A 17,371-nucleotide genomic window follows, 5' to 3' on the forward strand; every position below is an offset into this window, starting at 1 on the left:
TACTCCCCCCTCCCCCCCACCCCCGCAAGCAACTGAACCGCCTATGATGTCATAATCACAACCCCATTACCTCATCCTGCTGGGGGGTGGGGGTGCGTAGAGGAAGGAGGAGGCGTGAACAGTCCTGGGCCCTCCTCAGCTTTACAAAGTGTTTTGAGTGAGGGCTAATTACAGAACCAACTGGGAACGGCCCCGCAACCGTTACCAGTCCTGGGTTTATAAGGTTCGAGGCGATCCGGCAGCTGGAAGAGGGGCTCCTGAGACTCAGAGCAGGCCCTAATCGGCTCTTGGACTACATTTCCCAGAAGCCTTCACGTCTTGGACGGGTCCTCTGCTGGCGGAAGGGGGATTCCTTCTGAGAGGCGGCCGTAGAGGGCGGGAGAGGAGAGCAGGTAAGAGGAACTGTGGCTATTTCTGTTACGCGGCCCGAATCGAGTGGGGGGCCGTACTTGGGCCAATGTTGGAACCGAGGGCGAAGGGAATGGTTTTGTTTACCTTCGTCCGACACTGTCTCCCCCGCGGGTTTGGAGATGTGCCGCCAACTGGGCCCGTCCACCTTCTGCAATATTTTGGAGGGGGTGACTCGATAGTGAAGAAACCACGTTCATCCCTAAATCAAACAGCCTGGCTCCTTCCCGACAGCACTTTTCAAAAAAGACTTTGGGAGAGAAACGACGCGGGGTTCGAGCCTCCGCGGGCGGTTCAGGGCGATTCTGCGAACCAGAGCGATGCCCCCTCTCTCCTTAGGGGCCCGTTGGTTCGCGCCGGCGCCTTTTAAGGGCACCGTGGGGCGAACGGAGCGCTCAGAGCTGCTCCGGCCGCGGCCCTGGGAGCTGGAGGAGCCGCGGTAGGTGGCGAGGGCAGGTGGCGCTGGGGCCTCGGGGCGGGCACCTCGACTGTCCCTCCCTCCTTCCCTATTTCCCTTCCCCCAGCCTGGCCGCGCGCGCGGCACGGCCTCTCTGGACGCCTCCGCGGGGAGAGCACGGGACCCGGTGGGGGAGGGGTTGGCGGAGTGCTAAGTCCCAGACCCTCTCCATCCCCTGCGTCCTGAGTTCGCTTCCCGTGGCCAGATGATGGAAGCTGATTGGGAAGAGGCGAAAGACAGTCCCCTTGAGCGAGCCCTGGTGCCCCCCTAGGGGCTAGCGGACGCCCCATGCCCCACCCCGCAGGGACAGGCAGGGCAACCGAGGGAGAGGTTGAAGACTGGAGGGGGGCCTAGCCTTTCGCTTCTTCATCGGGGTGGGGGGAGGGGTGCTCCCCACTTGTCACCCCTATCCCCGCCAGAGCCATATGGAGGAAGAGCAGTCAGGTCCCCACTTACCTGTTCATGCACCTCCCTGCCTCCCTCATGTTTTTCTTTAGTGACCCCCAGAGGTGTGGGGCTGGGACATGGGGGGAAGGTCCCCAGGGGATTTGTGACTCTCCTCCCCCTTGGTCTGACTTGATCCTAGGTTCTCCAGGTTTCAGCACAACCTCAGCATCCCTGAAACCCGAATGTCAGGGGCTCCTGCCATCCAATAGGAGATGGGGTGGGGGTCCAGTCTTTATTTTAGGGGGCTGATGGTGGAGGGAAAGCCTGGATTGAGAATTGGGCCTGGTGGGGCCGTGGGGAGGGCCTAACGGCCTGGTGCTCTGTGAAGGGCTGAGTCCTGTGCCAGTTGTTAAGCTGAGAAGTTTTAACTTGTTTAGTGAACGTTCAGGGCTGTCTCTGCCCCTCAGATATACAAAATGGAAGGGGAAGGAAGGCGGCAAGAGAGGGTTGCTTACACTTTTTTCTATGCCTGCCTGAGAAAGAGGAGGCCCCTCGCGGAGCTGGTTTGCCTTCTTTTGTGTCCTGGTTTGATTCCTTATGGCTTCCGTTCTGTTCCCCCTCTCAGCCAGGCCTGTTTTAGGAAACTCAGGCTGAGAGTATCAGTTGCGTGGTGGTAGTTGCATTGTTCCAATTACCGCCGTGTGTGGCCACATCCCAACAATTAAAATGCAGAAAAACACAAAATCACTCTCTTCACTTGATCCCAGAGAGGGCTGGGAGTTTGCTGTTTGGCCAAATGCCTCATGAAAAGCTTGAAAGAGTTTGCTTCACTCCCTGCTCTTCATGGCTGGTCAGCCTGAGGCCTGGGATCTCTGGGGTAAAAAGCCTGCAGTTAGGTTTCGTCTCTAGTTGATCTTTTGGGGGCAGAGTTAAGAAACCAAGAGCAGAAGTGATATAAGCTTTAGCTTTTCCCACAAGAACATAGGGGAAGCTGCTGAAGGGAGCTCTCAGGAACCTGGAACTTTGTTCAGGGTGGTAATAATAATTATGCATGAAAATGATAGTTAACTGTAATGATGATTGACTTCTCCCACAGCATCCAAAAAAACTGCAGATACATCTACATGTAGTTCTTTGCTCTTCCTTACCTACCTGTCTCCGAGGTGGGAATGGGGTAGAGATGATTCGTTCTGCAAAAGTAGAAAGTGATCTGTCTCCAAGGTCACAGGAGAGCCGTTTTGGGCTTCCTTAGGTGTTCAGGTGAGGGAGGTTGGCATCCAGCCAAATAGATACACCCAATTGTCTTATTCATTTTAATGATATTATCACTTGTGGCATTCTTAGGCTGTGTAGAGCAACAAACAGGAGGGTTTGAGAAACAGCAGTCTTATGTGGACTCCTGATTTGTACAGGCTGGATGGTATGCTTTTTGCATTTTGATATTTCGTGTTATATTGTACCCGTGACAGAATAATAAGAGATTTATTCTGCCCATTTTACATGTACATTAACTAAGGCCAAGAAAAGTCATTTCCCAGAACTGTCATAGCAAATTGGAGCAAGACTTAGATTTCTTGAATGCTTATTGTATCTACTAGAGAATGCTACGTATACCCTCTGATGAGCAGTCTGCCTGCTGGTCATTTCTGGGAATAGGCAGAACCATATGGAAACACTAGGTTATCCTCCCTTCCTCCATTGAGTAAGGCCCCTCAGGCAATTGTGTGGGCTTGAAGCCTGTTCTCTGACAGAATTAGTTTGCTTATGCTGAAATTGACCATGAGAAGGATTCTTGATTAATTGAATCCATGGTCTTTGAGTGAGATCAGGCTAAAAACTTAGTTGAATGAAGTCATACAGTTGTTGTTTTTAACATGTATAGAGTTAAAATGTAATTGGAAAAAATCCTGGTACCATTTCTCTATCTTCTTACCATCTTATAAGAGAATATATACAGTATCTGTTGGAAAACAATAATATATCAAACATTCAAGCTAGGGGAGAACATAAAACTTTGTTTACTTTGATTGGTCTGAAGCAAAAAGTCATTCCTACAACCAGTGCTCCTCCCTGTTCCCTGTTACTATTTCTGCAGTTTAGGAAAAGGGTACCTCTCTGTTTCTGTTTGGAAGATAAAATATTGGGGTAATCAGGATGGAAGTAACCATTTGGGCATTCCTCTCTCACTTAAGCTGTTTTTTAACTGGTGCTGGTATGCTGGGTAGACAAAGCACAGCATGAACCAGGTTAGGAGTGGCAAATAGGTTTCAACATGCTTGCTAACTCCAGTTCACTTTACTGGTTAACTGGAGTGCCAAGTTCAGGATGTTTCTGAGGCTGTGTTTAGGCTTAGCAGGAAAAACTGTGATCAAGTAATGATGTCTGCCAGAGGCCTGGCATAGGGATGCTGTGGTATGTGTGCCATGCATTTTCCACCTTTGGGCCAGGTACATTTCTAATACCACTTGGGGCTGGTCCCTCTGTAATTGGCAGACTCAGCAGGCATGACTGGAGAGGGAAGTCCCAATGGTGCTAGAATGGTGCTGCAGTGGCAGAAGACGGCTCACGAGTGAGGTCTGGAAGAACGACAGGGAAGACATCCATCATTTGCTCCAAAGTGTGCAAGTCAGATCCTGGGGAGAATCATGATAACCCTGATCACTGAGCAGCTACAGAAGCAGACTCTGGATGAGCTGAAATGCACACGCTTCAGCATCAGTCTGGTAAAAGACCAGTCTTCCTGCTTCTCTACAACCCCCTCCCCCTTTTTTCTGAGGCTGTTTGTTGCTACTACTTTACCCATGTCCTGTGCCGTATGAGTCATGGTACTTGTACTGGAAGAGCCTACTAAAGGCTCAAAACCCAGCCCAAAAGGAAGGGGGCAGGTATTTTTCCACTGATAGAGAAGGGACATCAAAACTTGGGTGGAGAAGGGTTTGTAGATGTTGGAAGATGTGGATTATTTTACTCACTAACTTTGGGAAGACAAGAAGAAGAGAACATTTAGGAGTCCCTCACATCTCTATAGCTCATGAATTCCAGGGGTGAGCTGAAGAGGGCTTCCTGGAAATCCGTGTGCTGAACCTGAATCATGATGGATATTCTCTCTCTTTTAGCCTCTGCCTGATCATGCAGACATCTCCAACTGTGGGAACCCTTTCCAGCTTGTGTCTGGTAAGGCATTGTGTGTGTGTCTGTGTGTCTGTCCATGCTTCCGTCCACACCTTTCTTGCACTGGTTTCCAGTGACCTCCACAACTTTCTTGCCAGGGCCACCTGTTGAGATTGACACTTGTCTCCATTTTACTGCCCCAGCGTGGAAGTTATTTGTTTAGTTGGCTCTCCCTCGAGCCTTGATGGGACTTTGATAATATGGTTTTGTTTGTTTGTTTTTATTTTTTTGTCCCCCAGTCTGATTTTTTTTTAATAGGTAGTATGTTCATGTAGTTCAAAAATTTTAAAATAATAAGTTTACAGTGAGAAAAGTCTCCTTTCTCCATCCATCTCCCACCACCTCCCTAAAAGCAGCTCTGGTTATTACTCTGTCTGTCCATCTAGAGTTTATCTATAAGTGTGTGTTTTTTATTCTTGCAAAAGGTTGCATACTATATATATTATTTGCACTTTTTTTTTAAACTTAACTATAATATAGCTAGAAGATCTTTCCATATCAGTGTGTTAATTTGAGTATTTCTTTGTGGATGGCCAGACACAAAGGAACATGAATAGTCTTAGGGTTTCCCAAGCACGGGTTCCACCGTCAAAGGCCTTCCCTACCCTGTTTGCACTCTCTAGTAATAAAAATGATCCTGCTTGATTACCTCTTATTCCTTGGTAGCCCTAACTCCTGTCTTGGTGCTGGTGACACATAGGAAGGGGAAAAACTAAGGAAGAAGAGCATGGGCCTGCTTTTCACAACTTGGGGCTGGTGGGTAGGGGAGCAGAGTAGTGTTAGATGGAGTGAGGGATGAGCAGGGCACACGTGCATTTACTTCTCTTGAATTGGTCTACCTTTGAGAGGGAGTGGCAGGCAGTATATGGGACTATTTTCGGTTTCTGGTGCTTCCTCATAATGGAGGCAGTATCGTATAGTGGTTAAGAAACCTAGCCTTAGCATCAGACAGACCTGGGTTTGACTCCTCCTTTGGTCTTTCATTCCTACATGACTTTGGACAAGTTACTGTCCAGTAACTGGACATCTGTCATCTGTGAGTGAAATGGGGATAGTGAGGTTTTGAGAAAACCTCAGCTAAAGTGCTCATTACATTGTGTGGCAAATAGTGAGCCCTTAAAAATACATTAACTCTCATTAATACTATTTTTATTATGAATGCTTTCCAGAAGGTGCTTCCTGGAGGGGCCTGCCCCACTGTTCCTGTGCTGAATTCCAGGACAGCCTCAACCTCAGCTACCACCCCTCAGGCTTGAGCCTGCACCTCAGACCACCCAGCCCGGGAAGTTCCCCACAGGAGCAGCTCCTCTCCCAAGTCCTAAGCCCTGAACCCCCAGACCCAGAGAAGCTTCCTGTGCCCCCTGCCCCTCCATCCAAGAGGCACTGCCGCTCACTCTCAGTGCCCGTGGACCTGTCTCGCTGGCAGCCGGTGTGGCGGCCCGCCCCCTCCAAGCTGTGGACTCCCATCAAGCACCGGGGCAGTGGTGGAGGGGGTGGGCCGCAGGTGCCTCACCAGAGCCCCCCAAAGCGGGTCTCCAGCCTCAGGTTCCTCCAAGCTCCCAGTGCCTCTTCTCAATGTGCCCCGGCCCACAGACCCTACAGTCCCCCTTTCTTCAGCCTGGCCCTGGCCCAAGATTCCTCTCGACCCTGTGCCACCTCCCCACAAAGTGGCTCCTGGGAGAGTGATGCTGAGTCCCTGTCACCTTGCCCGCCCCAGCGCCGCTTCTCCCTGTCACCCAGCCTGGGCCCGCAGGCAAGCCGCTTCTTGCCCTCTGCCCGGAGCTCCCCTGCATCCTCCCCAGAGCTGCCCTGGCGACCTCGAGGCCTCCGCAATCTTCCCCGAAGCCGCTCACAACCCTGTGATCTGGATGCCCGCAAAGCTGGAGTCAAGCGGCGCCACGAGGAGGACCCCCGGCGGCTGCGGCCTTCTTTGGACTTTGACAAGATGAATCAGGTGGAACCAGCAGGACTAGGGAAGCTTGGTTGGGAGGGGGGAGACTTCCATTTTCCCTGAGAGCTGTCCTCTAGTTCTATGCACTCCTGGCAGGTGCCTTTTTTTATTTAAAAAAAATCTTTTTTTAATTTTTAAGTAGGCTCCACACCCAGCATGGAGCCCAACACGGGGCTTGAACTCAGGACCCTGAGATCAAGACCTGAGGCGAGATCAAGAGTCGGACACTTAACCGACTTAGCCACCCAGGTGCCCCTGGCAGGTTCTTTTCTTTTTTTTTTTTTTTAAGATTTTATTTATTTATTTGACAGAGAGAGACAGCGAGAGCAGGAACACAAGCAGGGGGAGTGGGAGAGGGAGAAGCAGGCTTCCTGCTGAGCAGGGAGCCCGATGTGGGACTCGATCCCAGGACCCTGGGATCATGACCTGAGCCGAAGGCAGACGCTTAATGACTGAGCCACCCAGGCGCCCTGGCAGGTTCTTTTCTGTCTGAGCTTTCGCTAGGGTGATTTACCATCCTGGTTGCCCAGGACTGTACCCATTTTAGCACTCAAAGTCCATGTCCTGTGTCACTTCTTAGGCCTGGGGGAGGTTCTAGAGAAACAGGTGAGACCCATGTTAAATCTCCCAACAGAGATTCGCGATTGTTCTGCTAAAGGCACTTTCCCTCCACTCTGAGGATGCATAAGCCATAAAAGTCCCATCAGCAGTACCCTGCCCTTCTTGACCTCAGGGCTCATTTTGCCACTTGTCCTTCACTGCTTCCCCTGGGTCTGTGAGGGCTTAAGCAAAAACGGGTTGCTGCATCATTCACGTTCAGCAACTGTGTTTTGACTTGCCAGTGTGAGTACAGCTGTTGTATGCGCTCGCCCACTTTTTTCATACTCTTCCTTCTAGTCCACCGGGTCACAAACCTCTTTGAGAATCTACGTGCTTATTCATAGAGTCATTCCTGCAACGAGTCAGCAAATGTTAACTGAATACCTGCTCTGTACCAGGCTGTGACTAGGCACTTGCAATATTGTGAAACATACAGACAATATTCCTGCCCACATGAAGCTTATAAATGAGCTCCTAATCTTGAATCTGATAGAAACTATGGGCTCTTTCCTCAGAGAATTTGGAGAAATTATAAATTTTCCAAATGTTAGCAGGGAGTTCACATACCTTACCCTAAAGCCTAGGATGCCTGCCTGTAAGAGTAACCAAGAGGGATACTTGGGCTCAGGGTTTTGTGGAAGTTGGTATCTTTTTTTGCACTCTTAACTTTGTTGTTTGTTTGACAGAAACCATACTCAGGAGGTCTCTGTCTCCAAGAAGCAGCCCGGGAAGGCAGCAGCATTTCTCCACCGTGGTTCATGGCCTGTAGCCCCCCACCCCTCTCTGCTTCCTGCAGCCCCATTGGGGGTTCCTCCCAGGTGCTGAGTGAAAGCGAAGAGGAGGAGGAGGGGGCCGTGCGGTGGGGGCGGCAGGCACTGAGCAAGCGGACACTGTGCCAGCAGGACTTTGGGGACCTGGACTTGAATCTAATTGAGGAGAACTAAAACTGAGAGGCTACTTCCTGGGGCCACACAGACTGACTCTCTATGGCTACTAACAAGTGTCGAGGCCCCAAGGCCGGGGGCCCAGCCTGGGAATGGGGGTGAGTGGAGGGCTCCGACTCAGGGCAGCCGGAAATCTTCTCGCTCCAGGAAGCTCGACCATGCCAAGAGACTGGCCGGGACAAGATAAACGGAGCTGGTGGCGGGAGGGACAGCCCCAGAGCAGACCCTTCCCATGGCGGCCCTGAGTGTGAGTATCCCTGCCACCGAGAAAGCAATGGGCAGGGAAGGAAGGGGTCTGCTGACCCCAGCTCGGGGAATTTCACTAGCCCCTTTGCTTCAAAGGGCACTTGTGTCTTAGAATTTGGCCAGGGTGGGGGGTTCATTCAGCCTCCTCGGAGAAATTGTGTGAGAGTGTGTGCGTGTATGGGAGTGTACTTGGGGAAAGGTGTGTTTGTGTAGCCTTAGGGAAGGAAGGCAGTTGCTCCTTAACAGCAGAGCATCATGATCCCCCAGGATCTTGAATTTTCATGGGATCGCAGGCTTATTCAAAAAGTCAAGAGGAGGGCACCAAGTTTTCCTTTTTTCTAAGTAGCTCTGGAACCAGGCTTATAATCCATAAGCACCTCTGGTTCTGCAGAGGATTATCTTTGGGGTATGGCAGGGTCTTTTAAGTGCTGTGACCCCAGCTAATGGTCTTTTTCTTAGGCCCATCCCCTCCCCTAGGTAGATCTAATATTGGAACTGGAGAGGGCTCTTTACATTGATTCTGAGCTGGCCTTTTTTCCTCATCAGATTGCATAGGCTGTATACAACTTGCCTTTGTCTCTAAGTAGATGTAAGCGCATGTGGGCAACTGAGGCAGAGTTGGAGGGGCTCCATCTTCCTCTTTCCCTCTCTACTGATGGGACTCCCCCCCCCCCCCGACTCTCTGAGCTTCAAGGGTCAAGAACATGGAGGGAAGGCCGTGTGTATTGGTCCCCATTATCTGAGGCCCACCTGCTGCAGAAGTGGCATTCCGTGCCCAGTAAGCATGGGTAAGCTTATCCCAGTGCTGCCCTTTGGAAGCAGACTATAGGGAAACCTGTTGTTAAAAGATCCAGGCCTAACCTCTTTTCTGACCTGCTTGAGAAAGTGGAAAGGGATGTCAGCATTTACCAGTTTGCTTGTCTTCCATTCCTGCCAGGAAATGTTTATTTGCCTCTAATTGTACCTGAGAGACCTCAGGGAGGTTGGGGCTCACTGAGGGTTTGGCTGAGGATGTGTAAAGCAAAGGCTATGAGAAGCAGCTGGGAGTTTGTTGTTGTTGTTGGATTGAATTTGCTTTTTTTTTTTTTGTTTCTCACCCATAACTTGAGCCAGGGCAGCAGGTCCCAGTGGCTGCAGTGGTGGGTTTAATGGCTGCCGGACCCTTAGGCCTGGCACCAGTGGAGATACATATGGAAGCGGCCGCCAAATAGCTTGTGAGGCTTTACCCAGCTTTGGTTGACCCTGCACAACTGAATTGGACCTGCCATTCTGGTTTATTGGAGGAAGGTCGTTCTCTTCAATTTCCAGGGTGTCTTGGGATCCAATTCCTCATGTTAGGGAAGAAGATCAAAACCCACACGTTTTCTTCCTCATGGAATTGAACCTGTTACTTTCTTGGCTTCCCACATGTTGGATAGGAGCATCACCAGGGCTGCAGTCTCCTCACCTCCACTCCTGAGGATGTGGCCATTTATTCTTGAGCCTCTGGCTCTAAAGGTTCTACCCTTCCAAGGCTCTTCCCCTTCTCCTGCTAGTTACCAGGTATTATCAGTGAGCTACCAGGTCTGTAGGGGTCTGAAAGAGGCTCTCTGGAGAATCCAGGGCAACTGTGAGCCCAGGAGTTGCCCATCCTTGGTTTTATCCCTCCCTTGGCTCTAATCTTTCTTTAGGCCATAATTTCCCTGGTGCCAGCTTTTTTTCTCCTGGGGCATCCTTATCCCTGGGCTCTCTGCTGCATATTGGCTGTGCCAGCTTCCAGTAGGCCACTGGCAAGGCCAGTGGGGTCTCTGCAAGCCCTTAAGCTGAATAAGTGAGGGCAGTAATCCTGCCTCTGCCGTGGCTTCCCCAAAGCCCCTAGGGGTGCGATCCTTAGGGGAGAGGGTCTACAGATACCGTATTTGAATTCCATTACTTTAAGATCTGGAAAGTTAAACTAGTTGAAACGGTCATCTTGCTTCCCAATCTAAGCACCCATGACCCTGGGACAAGCCTTTTCAAGAAGTGGTTCATTTTGCTTTACACAGTAGATCTGTTCCAACAGTTCTGTGTAAGCCAAATACTATTTTGTGATGCATTTGGACTGCTGACCATTTAAAAGCAGCCTGTGTGATTGCTTCTTTTGTAAAGCAAGCAACCTCCCTCTACTTTAGCTGTTTTGACTATTCGGATTTTCACATATTGGGCTTACCCAGAGTGGAGCACACCTTTACAGGGCTGTGGTTGACGCTGGGTAGACATCTGCATCTGTGTTGTGTGTGTGGTGTGGCTGACCAGTAGGTGAGTATTCCTGCGTGTGTGAGTGAAGCCACTCCCAGGCTGGTGCTCTCCTCCTGTGCCCGGTGACTGCCCAGTGGCAGCTCCAGCTGCCCTTCACTCCCACCTGCTGCCAAAGTCCCTGTGCTAATGGGATTACAAATACAAAAAGTGGAAAAAAATTTTTCGTAAACTTTGTTTTATATTAAAAAAATCCATAAGTCTGTGTGTGTTAAACATGAGGTCCTGCCTCTGTGGCTGTGTTTGAAAAAATAAAGTTTTATTAGAATAATTCCTTTTCCCAAGCAATCTTGTGTACTCTAGTGTCTTCTTCCCTTCTCCACAAAGAAAGGCAAGGAGGAAGCAGGGAGAAGGCCACCTAACTCCAACAGCCCCTTCCTCTAGGGCATGGCTGGGCCTTCACCCTTTGAGGGTGGTATCTGGTCCCTAGACCCTTCACGGCCATGGCAGACATATCCTGTGGCCCAGGCTTGTGTTAAGGCCTTGGTTATTTCTGGCAGTCTGATTTGGTCTTTGTTGCCCTGGTACCTATCTCCTCTTCCCTACGGTCACTCTCCCAGCAAGTTGAAGTCAAGTATTTATACATTCTAGCTCCCTGAGAAATGTTTGATGGCCCAGTCAGGAACTTGTCTAGATTGGTTTGTAGGCTTCAGGAAGTGGGAAGAAAGCAGGCCGAGAGATTTGACTGGGAATCTTTTTCTTTTTTAAGAGTTTTCACATTTTATACCCTGGAGAGATGGAGATTTAGTCATCAGAATTCAGATTCCAAAGACCTAGGCAATTTCTCCATTCTAAAAATACTGCTTTTGGAAAATTATCCTAACAGCAGAGCTTCTCTTTTGCCCTAGAAGTTGGTATTTTCCATAGTGCTTCAATTTGGGATGTTCGTGTGTTCAGGGAAGCTGTGTGGTTCACTCTCTTTAGACATTGCTATTCCACCCTTTTCCCTATGTTAGCATTCTTCCAGTTTGTGTGGGTGAAATTTAGTTGCTTAGAGATTCAGGCAGGAAGGAGCCTCTGTCCCTAAGGCATAGCCTTTCTTTACCAGTTGTGGTGCTGACTTGCCAGGCGCAAGAAGAGTCAAGTTGCTTAGCCTCCGTCCCAGTTTCCTGCTTCAAATTTGTGGCACTCATTTTGAATACCAATGAAGTGTGCAGGACAGGATTGGCTTGATAACCTGGAGCAGGAGCCTTTGAGGGGATGAAAATATACTCCAAAAAGAGTGGGGGTTGTCACCTGCCCCACAAAGGAGGGGCTTTGAGGAGGGTGGGGCTTTGGCATGTGGTTAAAGAAGGCTCAGTATTAAAAGTTTTTTCTTTCTTTAAAACTGCTGCTGTTTCATTTCACCCACTGAGCAAGGGTAAAGTTTGAACATCCAAATTGACTTTTCTTTTTTTCCTTTATGTTCATTCTGTTGTTGCTGTTAGATTTTTATACTGTTTATTTTCTGTGAGGCCAAGTGAGATTTCATTTTCCACTCCTGAAGTGTGCTAGTATAGGAAAGAATGTAAACTCCATGAGGACAAGGGTTTTGTTCAGTGTTGCATCCCCAGCACGTTGAAAAGTTACTGGCACATGGAAAGGGCCTGCCATATTTGTTGAATGAATTTCTCATCTTTGCCTTCCCATCCCTGAACTTAGGCACATTTCTGTCTCTGGTGCTGAGAAGCCAGCTTTGGAACACTAGGGCAATAATTAGAACTCCATTCAGGAGAAAATCCCAACAGTGAATTTTGGTAGAAAACCTGCAAGGCAGCCAGCCAGGTTTTAGGAATTCACCCTTGTTCTCTTAACAACTGATAGTTTGTGGGCCGTGTGCTTTAAGAGATGTCTCTTGGCTCAGGAAAGCATTCTGATTCAGGCCTCGGGTTGACTTATGTGAGATGGAAGTTCCAAGGAATAAAGAGAGAAAAAGTTCAAGGAAATGTTTCCTTGGTGCTCTACAAGGTTAGTTCTAGAATGACTTCCCAAGAGGTTTCATACTTTTTCTAAAGTCAGTAGTTGCTGCCTGCTCCCCCTTGGAGCCTTAGACCTTTGCTGCAAGAAAAGTATGTCAAGGGTAAAGAAAAGGTATGGACAGGAGTTAACTGAGTAGGCACATAAGTCTTAGAAAAGAACCGGCTACTGCTCTTTCTGTCTGTAGGGCAGATCATTGAAAGAAATGGTCACTTTTAGGATAACAATCAGGGATTATTTCTAGACCCTTTATCTATGTGGTTTGTATCTACTTCCGTATATACTCATTCTGCCTCCGTAAGACCATGCACCCTGTGCTAATCTGATACTGTTGATGTCAATGATTGAGGTTTCCCAGTGCCTGGTGTGCAAGACCATCTAGGTCAAAATTTCAGTATCTCCCCTTCTCTACGGTCCCTTTTCTATCAGGAGTTATCAATCTCTCACAGCTATATTAAATGAATTGAGATAGGAGTGGTGGGGTTTTCTTTGCCCCCACTCCCACTACTTCCATGGTAAGAGGAGGTGCTATTGAACCAGAGAGGAGAATCTCTTTATTGCTGGTCTCATCCCAATTCCCCTCAAAGTTTAACTGAGAAACACCTGTACTTAAAACATTGGCAGACTTGGAAAAGGAAGAAGTTCCATGGGTTTAAGTCAAAATACCAGGATATTGGAAGCACATGGGCCTTCACCCAGTGGAAAGAATGGTATTGTAACATCCACTGGATGTAACACATTGGTCAATTGGAAAGGAACCTATGACGTACTGGGAGTATAGAATAGGATGGTACTATGTCATGGGCCAGTGAGAGAAAGATATTGTGTCCCATGGGCCAATGGGGAGAGTTTCCTAAAAGATAGTGACAGGAATGGTAAGGGCGTATTTTCAGGACAGGAAATCAATAGATATTAGGGCACTAACTGCTTAGCTCAAAACACCAACTCGAGGTACCTTGCCCCTCAAGCCCCGCCCACCCCAGTAAAAGTCTTTGGTGTCTGAGGCGGGTAAGCTAAAGCCTTCTCACATATGGGGACCCCCCCCCCCGAAAGAAGGTTGGGCCCAGGATGGTGCCATGAAGACCGAAGGACCCGCCCACTTCCCCACCCCAGCCGAAACTGCAATTCCCCTCCCTGCCGCAGGGGGCACTGCAGGCCCCGGGGAGGTTGGGGCGGAGCGCTGCGAGGGGCCCGGAGCTGCCGCCCCGCTCCGGAGCGCGGGGGGCGCTGTGCGGGGCCCGGGCTGCGGCTCCGCTCCCGGCCACGGGGGGCGCTGCGCGGCGCCGGTGGTTGGTGGTGGCTGTTGGGGGGGGTGGGGGGGAGCCGCGGCCGCGGGTGGTGCGGAGGGAGGCCTTGCGGGCGGATCGGGCGCTCAGCGGCAGAGGTGGTGGGAGGCGGCGGGCGGGAGCGCGGGTCTGGCCGGCCCTGGCGATGGCGGACGCGGCGGCCTCCCCGGTGGGCAAGCGGCTGCTGCTTCTGTTCGCGGATACCGCGGCCTCGTCCTCGGCCTCGGTCCCCGCGGCGGCGGCGGCGGCGGGCGGAGATCCGGGGCCTGCGCTGCGCACTCGGGCCTGGCGGGCCGGCACGGTGCGGGCCATGAGCGGGGCGGTGCCCCAGGACCTAGCGGTGAGTGGCGGCCGAGGCGGGCACTTGAGGCCGGGGCTGCGGGGCCTGCGGGCGGCCTCCCCGGGGGCCTTTGTGAGGGGGCGGTGGGGTGGGGGTGACCCAGTTCCGCGCCCCCAGATCTCCTTAGCGCCCCCCACCGGCTCCTCAGCACCCCGAGCTCTGGCCGGCATGGCTTCCGCGTCGGGGTGCGCGCCCCGGTTTCCCCCCGGGGGCGGCCAGGGCGCCAGGAGCTGCCGCTTCCACCTGGGAGGCCCCGCCTCCTGAGAGACCCCTTTCTCAGCGTCCCCCCTCTCCCCAACACGCCTTGGGAACAGGCTCCCGAACCCTGGGTTCCCGGGCCCCTCAGAGTTCGGCTGGTGCTGTCGCTGCCTCCTGAAAGACGCGGACCTGTAGTTCCCAGCCTCCCTGGAAACCTGCGCCCTGCTCCCTTCCTCCCGGAGCCCCGAGTGGGGCGGGAATGTGGGCAATTGTGGGAGGCACAGAGGCTGCAGTTGGAGCTGCTCGGGGCTTTTTTATCTGGCAGTTACTTCCTCCTTGTCTGAGCCCGGCTCGGCCTGGCGGTCTCCAGAAAGGCCAGCTCTCGGGACTCTCTTCGGGCTCCTTTCTCTTTGAGCTTCTGGGTGACAGGAGCTGCAGTTGTGGCTGTTTTTGATAAGTTTGAGATGTGTCTTAGCGGGCGAATGGGGCTGCTGCTGGGTGGTGCTTTTTTGCTCCCAGCTCGGCTACTCCCTCAACCCTGGGAGAGGTTTTGTTGTGAAACTTTGTGTTGGAGCTTGGGCGCTTTTGGAATACTTGCCTTGGTATATTTTGTGATTAAAGTTGTTCGGTAAAATAGAACTTAACTAGTATTTGGGATCAGGTTGTGTTATTTTTGTTAATGTGGCGGCAAAATATTGTCTTTGAGCTTTGCAAGCCTCTTTAGTTCCTCATTCTGATAGCGGCCCTAGCTTCTCTGTTAAGATACTATGAAAATAGGGAGATTCTTTTGGAATGTAATGCATCAGCAGGCAGAAGGCAAATTTTCGTGATGAACTTGCTCCTCTAGATATTTTATTTGCTATAAATTGGAATGATTTTTGGGGATTTGATATTGTAGGTTTCTGATACTCATTTTTCTATCTATTGATCGGTGGTGGTAGGCTTCCCCCCCTCCCCCTTATCAAGCTTTTATGGGTTGTTTGGCTTGCGGCTGGCTTAGCCTTTGCTTCTGCTACTTGAGTTCACATTCTTTGATCTTTCTCCATGCTAAATAAGAAAAGGCTGCTTGGGCATTTATGAGGCTTCAGTGGGGCGAATTTGTAAAAAGATACCAGGAATACAAGGGGACGAGGATGATGATGAAGGAGGGGATTTGGATTTAAATTCCTCTGTGCTTTCTTCAAAAGACTGCTTTCTAGGTTGGGGTGGGGGAGAGGTGTCTCTCTCAGAGCCATTAATTTACCCCCGTAAGTGCAAAACATAATGAAGATCCATCATTACATGCATACTTTGACCTAAGGCCTAGCCTGCCCTAGCTTTTCAGTTGGAATTTTATATTCTAGTTGTTTCCTCCATCAGATGAATTGCTAATGAGCTCTGCACCTGAAATGGCTACCCATTCACTTTGTTGTTTGCTGGGCTCCCTAAGGGCAGAGGTTTTTGAAGCTCACTGAAATGCTGGACACTACTAAGCTAAATACTGAATAATTTTACCACTGGGCTCATTGAATTGGTTTCTCAAACCAAGTAAAAAGTTGCAGTGATTCTTGGAAATTAAAGCCAAGCGTACATTAGAACTGTGTTGAGGTCTTGCATGGAGCTGTATACATAAAGAAGCAAAGGCAGATTAGGATTTTGAGAATAAACAAGCTTGTCCTGTATGTTTATCAAGGGACATAGATGAGAAACAACCACAACAAAACTCAGAGCCTTTAGAATTTTTCACCAGTTTGCAAAATTGCTCAAGAATTGCAGTTGCTATGTTGAGGTTCTATTAATGACAATGACTAGTCTAGGATGAGAACTGGCCGTTTGTTTTTCTTTTTCATTAAAGAGATTTCCTTTGGACCCTAGACATGTGGGCCTTACCAATTTGCACCACACACCGTAGTAAACACAACCGTCTTCCAATCAAAAGTGTTCTTCCTGTACTCAAGGGTGGAGTTTTCAAGCAGCTGGCCTGTGATTGGGCAGATTTTCATTCAGTTAGTTTAAGATGTTTTCAGGCATGCTTGGTTTTGAGTAATGCATAGCAGGGCGCCCCCTGTTAAGGATGAGTAATTGAGGGTTGGATGAATGAATTTTTGAAGTGATTGAAAACACTTCTCAGTTTTAGGCTCCATTAATACCCTCTTTCTAAATACTTTTTAATCCTGAATGTTTCAAAATGTAGCCCTGCTCCATTTAATGAACCCTTTTCTGGAAAACAATACCAAAGCGATGTACTACCTTAAAATGAAATATGAAAAAAGAAAAGTCAGGATCCTTTTGATTGGGAGTTTTGTTGTTGAGGGTTTGATAGTGGGCATCTTCATCAAAGCTATGCTAACAAATAATTACTGAGATTTTTAGATGTAATAGGGAAAAAACCTCCCCGCCCCCCATGGAATAGTAGCTTTATTTGTATTTCTAAATAGGCTTGTTTAAAAAAAAAGTCTTGTTGCAAGATTAGTTTAATGGATTTTTATGCATTTCTTTCTGACTCTAAAGTCTGTCCTCTTTGTGTTCTAAATCATTATTGGTTCATATGAGTTGCAGAGACCTTGGAACCTTCATATATGTAGGGACGGTAGGTAAGACACACAGACCAAAAAAAAAACATGGGTTTTCCTTCCCTTTTTTTTTTTGTTAAAAAGCAAGACTTCCATTTTGTGAAATGTCAAATAACCAAAAGTACCCAGGAAAAGCCAACAATCTATCTTTCACAGGCCTCCACTTGCAAAAGAAGGCTTTGCTCATCTTTCTTCATACTAGTACAAAAAATGTAAAAACATTCATCTATATACAAAGGGTTGCCTTTTTCTTAATCAAATGTATCACGCTGCACAATATCTGCAGGCTCTTTCCCCCCCCTTTTAAGTAAGGACTCTGTTTTTTTTAAGATTCTATTTTTAAGTAATCTCTATACCCAACCTGGGGCTCAAACTTAGAACCCCGAGATCAAGAGTTGCAGGCTCTACCCACTGAGCCAGCCAGCTGCCCCTCTCTCTCCATTCAACATTATACCATGGGCATCAATACCTATAGATCTTACTCATCCTTTTAGGTAACTACATTGTATTTCATAGAATGGATGTACCATCATTTGTTCAATCATTCCTCCTTATGCTGCTAAAGTTATTGAAAAAAAATTTTGGTACTACAAATAATGCT

At 49.2% G+C, this 17,371-nt stretch overlaps 3 protein-coding genes across 8 annotated transcripts in view; 2 read left to right on the forward strand and 1 right to left on the reverse strand.

Moving 5' to 3' along the window:
• CDC25C (cell division cycle 25C) overlaps positions 1-623 on the reverse strand; it is a 35,464-nt gene extending 34,841 nt beyond the window's left edge. The window contains exon 1 of one of the 4 annotated variants that reach the window (XM_027606083.2): positions 496-623. The gene's annotated coding sequence lies outside the window, so the exon portion shown is untranslated. Of the gene's footprint in view, positions 1-70; positions 283-495 lie in introns of those variants that run through there. The other 3 variants (XM_027606080.2, XM_027606081.2, XM_027606077.2) reach the window with 3 other exon arrangements.
• Positions 255-10,709, forward strand: FAM53C (family with sequence similarity 53 member C). Of its 2 annotated transcripts, none has more exons than XM_027606085.2 (5): positions 255-392; positions 3,746-3,975; positions 4,369-4,426; positions 5,593-6,377; positions 7,661-10,709. In XM_027606085.2, the coding sequence occupies exons 2-5, from the start codon at positions 3,898-3,900 to the stop codon at positions 7,916-7,918; spliced, it is 1,179 nt and encodes a 392-aa protein (XP_027461886.1). In that variant the 5' UTR covers positions 255-392; positions 3,746-3,897; the 3' UTR covers positions 7,919-10,709. The 2 variants fall into 2 exon arrangements, with proteins under 2 accessions (XP_027461886.1, XP_027461885.1); XM_027606084.2 differs by lacking the exon at positions 255-392 and adding an exon at positions 717-847.
• A 2,998-nt stretch (positions 10,710-13,707) lies between these two features.
• Positions 13,708-17,371, forward strand: part of KDM3B (lysine demethylase 3B) — a 65,930-nt gene continuing 62,266 nt past the window's right edge. For both annotated transcript variants that reach the window (XM_027605207.2, XM_027605208.2), the window contains exon 1: positions 13,708-14,020. In XM_027605207.2, coding sequence (XP_027461008.1) covers positions 13,826-14,020 — 195 coding nt within the window. In that variant the 5' untranslated portion in view covers positions 13,708-13,825. The remainder of the gene's footprint in view (positions 14,021-17,371) is intronic.

Source organism: Zalophus californianus, chromosome 5 (assembly GCF_009762305.2).
Source record: "Zalophus californianus isolate mZalCal1 chromosome 5, mZalCal1.pri.v2, whole genome shotgun sequence".
Lineage (NCBI taxonomy): Eukaryota > Metazoa > Chordata > Mammalia > Carnivora > Otariidae > Zalophus > Zalophus californianus.